The following is a 10,321-nucleotide window of genomic DNA, read 5'->3' as shown; positions in this document are numbered from 1 at the left end:
GTTTTGGTTTGGTTTTTTTTAATCCAATAATCTCATTTTCAATTAAAATATATAATATATATTTAAAAAGGTTTAGAAAAGCTTCTATGTAATTTGCAGCTACTTTTACATATAGATTACAATAATGTACAACTCTTCCCCCAAGGTGGTTTGAAACCGTGGGGACCTGCCAATTCTTTCCCCTCAATCATATACATTATCGACCAAACGCATTTGTTCCTAATACAGCTCTGAAAAAGTCGTCTGTCACTGGTACCTTCTCCGAGGGAGAGATGCCTAATACGCCTAATGGGGACACACTTAACATTGGCTTCATATTCACTGTAGAAAGTTCTCAGATTAGTAAAAAAATATTTCATCTATAGAAAATGCCCTTCTGAAAAGCAACCAGGGCTCTGTTAAGGCCACACCCAGGCTTTCCTTTTTCTCTGCTGTAGCAAGACAGGTCAGAAAACAAACCCCCAAAATGATGTTTTTATGTCCCAGAAACAGCTATTAGCACCTTTGCTTATTTTACAGCAGCCTGGTGTATCAGGAAAGTGCCGAGAACAGCATAGGGACTTCTCAAAACATGCTTCTGATTCAACGGGGCTCGATTGGCACAGTGAAAAACTCCACGTCCTCCCATTCCACTCAGGTGGACAAAAGGAAGCCTTCTACACCACGACGACCACCACCCTTCCCTGCAGGATGACAACGGGCTCTCCGGAGATGGGGACACTGAATCTAACCCCTGAAGTAGCGCACCCTTTTCCCACAGGGCTTCCACCAACTCCTTCCAATTCCTCTGCGAGTCTGTGGGATACCAAGCGCACGTCTGGTGGCTTAACGAAAAGGTCCAACTACTTTGCCCCGGAGGGAAAGCCAAGGGAGAGCGGAGCCACCCCCCTGCCAGTCTGAGGCACTGGGAGCCTTCCTGCCAGAGCAGACAGGGGACAGCCGTCGAGAGATTCCTCCAGCAAACCCAACTCTTCACATGGGAAAACGCTATTGCCTGGCACAGTATTTTGGCCAAGGTTTTACCAGGGCTCCTCTTTGGACATGTACAGCCCAGGGCTTCTCCAGATGGTCCGCGGCAGGGTCAGGTTTGTAGGAAGAGATATGGCATGTAACAGGATTATTATTTTTAAACTCTTCCTCTTGCAGCCAGACGCAGGTCGCCCCTTCTTCCCAGGTGGGCAGCCCCTTCTGCCCAAGGCGTGGTGTGCAGGGAAACCGAATCCAACATGCTCCATTCTTTTCTCTGCCAGGGGTGGGAAGTGAAGTCAGAACCCGATGTTCAAAACCTGAAGGACACTAGGAAGAAAAACAGAGTGAATGATTAGATCTCAGCTTCAGTGGGAAGCCTGGATGTGTAGATAAGGAGCACATCCCCATCAATCAGGCCCTGCTGCTCAAAGGATGGCGACAAGGAACAAGGAACACACACAGATCGTACAAGGCCTTGGTCAATGGAGAGTCAAGTGGAGGATGCGACTGCTCAGCTCCAAACTTCAGAGTAAGACTGAGACAAAGACAGAACAAAAGCACAAAGGTCACAAGTAAGCAGTCCTGCTGGGAGCTCACAGCACCAAAGCTCTGCAGGATAAGGAGGTTTAATGATGGACTTGGCTAACGTCAGAGGCACTGCAGGAAAGCAGCAAGGAAGAGAATTACTCTTCACCTTAAGCAACCACAAGTATTAATTGGTAGGGAAAAGAGTAAAGAAGGGATTTTTAGAAATCACACACACAAGAGTTTATGCTTACCAGTTAAAGAAATCCTGTCTACATACAGATAATAAAACATTTTCAGACATCTCGTTCCCCTGCAAGTCTACAGCTCCCTTCTCAGGTCTTCTGCCTCACCTCAAAGCTGCCGCCGCCCATTCAAACAAGCACTGGAATATGTCTAAGCAGACGTAAGACACTGCCATAACAACTCCCCACCAATAGGTCTGCGATCTACTCTGGAAGGCAGAACAGCACGATGAACATCGGGCATCCCATCACTTGCTTTCAGTAACAGCGATCATGAAACAACATTGTGGAAGGGGAAAGCAGCTACAAGAGGGAATCAGCCCTGAACGAGACAAGACATTAACTTAAAACAGAAGCCAGAGCAACAGGCTACTTTGGGAAACTGCAAGTTGATGGAGGTTTGATTGATTTGTTAGTGTCCTGTAGACAAAAATACCATGCTTGGACCAAAGGGAATTAGAGCACAGCAAGAAAGCCGTGAGTGCAGACCAAGCTGGGCAAGGGATAAAGAGTTCTCAAGGCTATGATGCTACAGGGAGCCTAACTGAACAAGTAAAGATCATTAACTAGCCTCCACCAGAAGAGTAGACAAACTACACTCGTTGACAAGGCACAAACCGTACTGCTGTACAAAAGAGGAATTCCATTCCCAGGTATTCCTCCTCCTGGCATGCAGAAATCCATACCAGAGGTAGACGAGCAAGCCCAAAGACCCCAAGGAGCTCAGAGACAGCCGGGTGGCCACCCACATTTCCCACGCCTGGATGGAGGACACTGCGTGAAGTGCTGAAGGCAGGAGTGGTTGCCTGTGCCAGAGCACCTGCATGCCACGGCCTAATTCCAGCTGTGGCTACCCTTTTTCCATGACTTTGCTCACTAAGGCTACTCTAAGTCACTCCGTATGGCTTGCACATCCAGTGCCTTGACCAGTGGCTTACAGCTAAGTGGGCCACAGCCACCAGACAAGAGCAGCTGCAGAATCTGTTTTTCCTAGCCAAGGAAAGCAGTCACACACTAATGTTCTTCCTCTGTGGCTAACATCTAGGCTTCTGGGTGTTGCATCGCTGCTGGGCAGAGGCAAAGTTTCAATGTTTGATCTCTAATCTTCAAGTAAAGAGACACAGGGTTCAAACAGACTCCTCGCAAAGCTCTGGATAAGCTCCTTAGCATTTAACTTGCAAGAAGGGGATAAGATCATGTCATCTTTGAGCACCACTGGTAACATCGACTAGCTTGTGTCTCCCCAAGTGCTGCAGGGAGACCAAGTACTTACTCCTAAAGATCATTCTCTTGCCTACAAAGAGGAGTATTTTCCTAGCTCCAGTTTCGTTCTCACTGTCCAAATCACAGATGGTGATCACTGGCATTTACTGATGAACAGTTTTTGCTCAGTTGTTATACCCATAATTGGCCCATAAAGCTACAGGTGAAACCCACGTTAACGGCTCAGAAGGACAGCTTTAGGTCAGCATTCACTTAGAGTAGCTTTTGCCAACGTAAATTTAACATGGAACACACGTGTTCTTAGAAAGGATGTGAAAGGAAAAAAGCCTGGCACTCTGGAACAATTATGTAGCGGCAGCCATGCTTTCCCTGAACAGTGATTTCCTAACAGGGACCCTAACAGGTCCCTGCAGTAACAGATTCAGAGAAGGGAGAGATGACACAACCTTGACCTCCTCACAGACACAGTCTGCAGCTCACTTTGTTCTCAAACTTGGAAATTTGAGAAACATTCTGCCTTCTCTTCCCAGGGTCCTTCCTGGCCTCCAGGAACACTCTTATTTCTCTCCACACACACCCTGTTCCCCTTTTCTTAGAAACCTGACCCACCTCTCTATCTAGGCAGTGTTTTACACAATACTTGCTCTCCTTCATCCCACTCCATGGATTCCAGGATACAGGCAAAGCTGAAAGGCTTTGCAAAGCTCAGAAAAAGCAAACAATCTAAGTGGAGAATAAAAGGCTTGAAACAAAACACGCTGAACGGGGCATCACTTCTCTGAGTGCAGTACCCCTGTGAGGAGCTGTGCTGTCTGCTGCAATAGGATACTGGTCCAGAATTGGTTGCAGATCTCACTCACAGCGAGCATGTGTCCAGCACATTGCCCAGGAAGTATCCCTTCAACTTCACGCATGGAGCGGAGCAAATCCAGGGTTTTAACACCAGGTAGCTCCTCTGTTTTGATGAAGCAGTTCACATGCTAAGTATGGAATAATAACACGGAACAGGAACATAATCATGCTGTTTAAGAGCTCATGTTCTCCCTCTTTAGCGTCTGATTATAGCCACATCTTCACCAGTACTAGATCCTACTCTCTGATAAATATTCCCTCAGCTTCTCTGCTCTACACTCTTTAAAAAAAGAAAAATCTATGCCTGGTATTCTGTAGACCAAGGTCTCGTCTGTCCAGCCCACATAATTAATGTGCCCAGGACTGGAGGGCAGCTCACATGTGTTTTGAAAATACTCCTGCGAAAAACATTTCACCCTCCAAGTCAATGTATTTCCCAAATATGATGGTCTGCCCTAGCATGGCATGGAACAAAACCCCAAACCCAAAGCCCACAAGAGCTCAGAACAACATCCAGTGGATACACTGCTGTCATGGGTTAGCCCCAGTCAGCAGCTAAGCACCACACAGCTGCTCACTCACCTCCCCCCTTCCCCAGTGGGACTGGGGGGAGAATGGTAGGAAGAAGGTAAGAGAACTTGTGGGTTATGCTAAGAACAGTTTAATAATTAAAAATAAATTAAATAATGATACTACCACTACTACTGATAATATGTAATGGAAAAAGGAGGGGAAAAAAAAAGACAACTGCTCACCACCAGCCAACTGATGCTCAGCCAGTCCCTGAGCAGCGACTGCCCCTCCCAGCCAACTCCCCCAACTTACATACCAAACATGACATTTGATGGCACGAAATTCCCCTTTGGTCAGTTTGGGTCAGCTGTCCAGGCTGCATACCCTCCAGCTTGTAAAGAAGCAGCTGGGAGGACAGGGGCAGTATGAGAAACTGAAAAAGTCCTTCATTTAATATAAACATTGCTTGGCAACAACTAAAAACATCAGTGTGTTATCAGCATTCTTCTCAGCACAAATCCAAACCATAGCCTCATACTAGCTTCTGTGAAAAAATAACTGTCCCAACTAAAACCAGCCCAACTGCTCAGAAGGCCAAGCCTCTATCCCTAACCTGCAAACAGTCCTAACAGGGATGAAGGATGTCAATGTTTTGCCAACCAAATTTCTCTTTGAAATCAAAACTGAGTTTCCATATTCCATCTGGTTAGGATATTCCGACAGCTCAGTAATTCAGCGAGAGGCCAGTTAACAAAATGCACAGGCTATAAAAAGCCCCATAACAAAACAGGGAAGGTTGATTGATTGATCCTCCCTCTCTCTGCAGCAGAGATCTGTTCAGTACAGGCAGAATGTCATTACCAATACATGAAATCCTAAGCAGCACGGTGAGACTTGGAAAAAGCGGGAGTTAAACTGTGTTTAAAAAGTCAATATATAATGGTGTCATGTTCACAGGGCTTGAGTCCCACTGGCTCAAAGGACAGCCTTTCAGTTTGTCCAGACCCAAGACACTTGTCTAGAATGGCTGTACTGGGGCAGAGCAGGAAAACAGTTAACATCTGCTCTCCAGCATGAACAGCAGCAGCAATCACCACTGGTCTAACATCCAGTCTAACTACCTCCAGGTTACTCAGGTGCCTAGGAAGGAGTATTAAGGTCAAGTACATGGTAATTTCATCATTCTCCATGATTTTGAAGCTCAAGAGCTTCCCACAACTGAAGCAGTATCTGCAATTTGCCCTTACTCCTGCCTGCTCAGCTGGCCAGTATTAAGGATAGAATTTGCAACACTAACATATATCTGCCTCCTAAACAGGAAATATTCTTGGCAAGGCTTCCACTTTCCAACCAACATCCAGCCCATAAAAGAAACTGTTCATTTTCTGTTAGCTGAGCTGCAAGTGTGAAGTATGCCTTCAGCTCCATTTCTGTACTTCAACTGCCTCAGTAGTTAAAGAGCTTCAGATCAGGGTGTTAGGAGTGCAGAGAACAAGACGTTTTTAACTCTAGTTCTCATACAGACCATTTGCCAGACTGACTCTAGAAACTGTTGTGCAGATATGAAAGATGGCTGAAGAGGCAGCTTTGTTGCTCATACTCCTGCTTCCCATTCCAGTAATGGGTACATAAGCAATGAAGCAATTAATGCCAATGAACCAGCCTACCAGAGTTTAGATACTGTCTCAGGTAAGGGAAGGGCAGAAGGTTTGATAACAGACTGATCGTGTCCTGCTACGCACCGGGCAAAGCAGGCAGTCATGTCACAGGCATGCTTTGCAGTTACACATACTCAAAAATTCTGCAAGGACAGTAATAACCTGGCTAGAATCACGGCACGTGCTTGGCTCAGTTCAACTGTTCTGTATATACAGGATCATGTCCTCATTTATGGAATCAGCATAGGCTCTTATGTCAACTTCAGAGCTATAGCAATCACGTGGTAGAGACCAACCACCCCTTATAGTCATCTTTGGTAACATGAGACAACAGGAGCTTCATTCAGGTGACTGCTCTACTCCATAAAGGAGTTTACTACCTGGAAAGTTAAATCTTACTTTCATGCAGCTTTTTCTCCTTCTAAAAGGGAATGAGGCTCTCCCAGAAGGTTTTTGCTCAACGACCACCGGCGCAGCCAAAGAGACTGCAGAGCTGGGCACAGGCACCACCCCAGACAAGGCTGTTCCCACTACAGAGCTATAGCATTTTACACAACTACACCCACCTTTTTGTGCTCCTGAAGTTAACTTGGTACCCATGTATGGTTGGAGGCCTGCGAGGTGCTGGGATAGCTGGGAGCAGACAGAACGGGTTCAAAATTAAAGTCCAGTCCTCCATCCATGAGTTCACTGTTGATTATGTAATCCATATCACATTCAAGGTTCTCCATGTACATGTCAATGTCCAGGTCATTGGGCAGCCTGTCCTGGTTCAATCCTAAGGGAGCAGGGCTCATGGAAGAAAGCAGCAGCGGACTGCCGAGCTGGACCGACTGGGCAGCTGTTGCAGTAACTGGAGCCTTCAAACTGGTGATGCTGGCAGTGTTTTGAGGAGACGATACTACGGGAAGTGTTGACGGCAAAACACTGGCACCGACTGGTTCCGCGTGCTGCTCTGTAGGCTTTCCTCGTGGATTGCCTGAGCTCATCTTACTCTGGGTGGCTTGTCCACCCAGAAGCAGAAGAGTTCGGCTGCTCATCCTGTTACCAGTCTGCGGGAGAACTGGATCCACCTGAGTCATCATAACATCCCTTGGAGGAGGAGAGCCAGGTGTCAGAAGAGCTTCCAAGGTCTGAGGGGCAGAGAAATGGCTGACAGAACTTTGCAGTGAGATATCAACAGGGTTAAACAGGGAATTGCCAAAAGTAGTGGTCTGACCAGGAGCATTCGGGCTCCGCAAGGAAAAGCTGGAATCTCTCTGGATCTGACCACTTGAGGCAGACTGCTGGGTAGATAACACAGATGAGCCAGGAGACATCAAATTTAACCCATCGATGAGCTCAAGCTCCTCAGTCACAGTTGGTGGGACATTGCTGGATGCACTGGAGTACACCAGAGAAGGAAGCAGTTCTTCATCGTGGAGGTCATCCTGCTCTGTCAGGATAGGAGAAAGCCTGGCACTAATGGTGCTTGCATTGGAACTGGTTCGAGGCCGGAAGGTGTTCCACACGTCAGAGTCCTCATTGCTTCTTGAGGATGGGCTCCCAGGCCACTTAGGGAACTGGGAGCCAGGACTGTCAGCAGTGGATTCTGGAGCAGCCTGGAGAGGAGGCTTCTTTTTGGATGCTTTACCTCTAACTTTTGCGAGTTTGCTGCTGTTGTCCATGGAAGCAGCTCTCCTTCTTGGTGCTTTTCCACTTTTACCACCCTCAGGATTGAGCATCCACCAAGAGCTCTTCCCCGTGGCTTCATTATGGACTTTAATGAACTTGCTGTGCAGGGACAAGTTATGTCTAATAGAGTTCTAAAAAACAAAAACAAACCAAGATATGAGGACCTGGCAGTTGACACTTCTTCCATCTAGAAACCTCATAAGCATAAATGCTTCAGACAGTATCCAGAGAAGAAAGTTGTAACACAGACCTACCCATAAAAACCTGCTATTTCTGCTTGAACAGACTTGGTAGTACTGGCAAGCAGTGCCACGTCCCACTGCAGAACCAAGGGTCAAGCTACCCTGACAACTAGCAGCTTCCAACTAGCAAAATTCTAGCACAAAAGAACTTGTCAAGACCATACAGAAGTTGCAAAATAATTAACCATAACTGAACAAGTAAGTAAATTCCCAAATACAGCTTGCAACTTCCACATGAGCCTAACCGAGCTTCAGCTAAAACTGCTCCCACACTTCTGACAACCCTATGAGCCACAACAAGCCTGGCTGAAGTTCTTAATTTTTATCTGACTGGCTTTCAGATGTATTTAAGCACAGCAGTGAATCTGTTCTGGGTGAAGAGAAACGGCAAAACACTTGTAATTCAGTATGCCCATTACCACCTTCGTCCCCAAACCAGACAAGTAAGAGAAACTTTGTGGAACAAAAGTGCTACTGATCCTGGAGCCTGCCAGCCTCGCTCTGCAAGGAGGCAGCACACTTTCCTCTGTCTGCCTTTCTGATGGGGCAAGATGTTCAGTGCATAGTGCGCTCCCACATAGTACATGCCAGTTTTAGCCTCTCCTGTTGTTCTGTCGGGCAAGACACACATTCCTTGCCTCTCCCAACTCCCTTCTTTTGGTTTAGGTTTGCTGAAAGCTGCAAACTAATATCACCATCACCACAGAGTTTTCACCCTGCAACTGAAAATCCCTGGTATTTTAGAATTAGCAAGCAATAATCTCATTGTCTGAGCCAATCCTCTGTATGCTCCCCTTGAGGCCTGTGTCATACATTTTGACATATGCATATAATTCGTTCAGCTAGTCAAATTACACATCATGGAAAAGTGCTACACCAGTGGTGTAACAGCAGTTCAAGAGCAACACCTTTTCCCTATAAACTGCAAGGTACACAGCAGCCTTCATGCACACTCTCTTAATTCTGAGCAAAGTTAACCGTGCTTTTACCATCCTTTCCCACCACCCCTGAACACAGTCCTTTCCTGCCTTCCCCTCTCAGACACGTCCTTGGTCATCTCACCAGAAGCACCATCCTAGAACAAAGCAGCTGTAGACAAACAAATGGGCAAAGTAGAAAGTTTTCATGGAGAGGGAAGGAGACGTGAGAACTGATCTGCGGTAGCTTTCATTTTAACCTTGGGCTGTTGAGGCTTTGGAGCAGACCGTCTGCTCGTTGCGATCTGTATCAAAGGATAGGTATGCTTTCACTCGGGAGCACCCCATGGGTTAGTGCGGAGCTGGGGCCTGATGGAACATGTGTCAGTCAACGCTCTTACATAGTTTTATTGTTTGAGTTGTCCACAGTAATTGCAAGACACTCCTGCCTGGCATCTTCTCTAAATAAAGCTTGCTTTTCCTCTGAGTCTCAAAAAAGTAATTCAGACTGGTACCCTGTACCCTAGAAGGAGCTGCTTTCATTTCCAAAGAATCCCCTTTTCCCCACCCACTTTTCACAGGTGGGTGTGCAGGACCCACTTTTCACAGGTGGGTGTGCAGGACCCACTTTTCACAGGTGGGTGTGCAGGGCCCTGAACGCATACTGCTGCAGCAATAGGAAACACTGGGTTGACAGCACTTCGACCCACTTTTCACAGGTGGGTGTGCAGGACCCACTTTTCACAGGTGGGTGTGCAGGACCCACTTTTCACAGGTGGGTGTGCAGGACCCTGAACGCATACTGCTGCAGCAATAGGAAACACTGGGTTGACAGCACTTCATTTATTCTCCTGCAAGCAATCTGTGAACTCAAGGTGACAGTCCCACTGGGAATGACACAGTAGCCTGTGTACGCAGGACACATTTGGAATCCCACAACCACCTCATTTTTAAAATGGAACTTTAAACCAATAGGTTCAGGATTTCAGAGTTTCACAGCTAACTGTATTCCGTTTTCTTCTCATGCACGGCCACAGCCAGGTTTTAATGCCTGTGTCAGCAAAAGCACACTGCACTGGTGCAAGCATTTCAGTAACGCTGAAACCTCAAGAAAATTAGCACCACTTCGGGTATCACAAGTGACAATTTTAGGAACTAGTTTTCTATTTTTTTGGCTGAAAAGCAGCTTGAATTAAGACATCTTGGAGTAAGACTAGGATTCACATGGGCACAGGTGCGAAGTCTGGTACCTTTCATGAAAGTCCCAAAGAGGTTTTGCATGTTATTGCCAAGCTGACATGATGGCCAACAGCTACAGAAACAGGTTTATTGCTGTACCACTCCTTCCTTCCTCATCTTCAAACTCTCCTCCTGCCGTAACACAAGCATCTGTGACCCTATGAACGGGTTCAGAGAGCAACCAAAAAGCAGCCCTATCCTTCCTGGAAAATTACTTTTCCTGCATCTTTAACCCCTGCTTGTTTTCTGAACTACTTCACTGT

At 46.6% G+C, this 10,321-nt stretch overlaps 1 protein-coding gene across 1 annotated transcript; it reads right to left on the bottom strand.

Annotated features, from left to right (window-relative positions):
- Positions 1-6,570: 6,570 nt before the first annotated feature.
- Positions 6,571-7,791, bottom strand: FOXO4 (forkhead box O4; the record flags this gene model as incomplete). The annotated part of the gene is made up of 2 exons (XM_010147338.1): positions 6,571-6,853; positions 6,938-7,791. Coding segments are annotated over 2 exons (1,137 nt in total), but the record flags the coding sequence as incomplete, so codon positions are not given.
- Between the last annotated feature and the right edge of the window lie 2,530 nt (positions 7,792-10,321).

This window comes from Eurypyga helias, unplaced genomic scaffold (genome assembly GCF_000690775.1).
Source record: "Eurypyga helias isolate BGI_N326 unplaced genomic scaffold, ASM69077v1 scaffold31612, whole genome shotgun sequence".
In the NCBI taxonomy this organism is placed as follows: domain Eukaryota; kingdom Metazoa; phylum Chordata; class Aves; order Eurypygiformes; family Eurypygidae; genus Eurypyga; species Eurypyga helias.
This window is presented reverse-complemented; position numbering and strand designations above follow the sequence as displayed.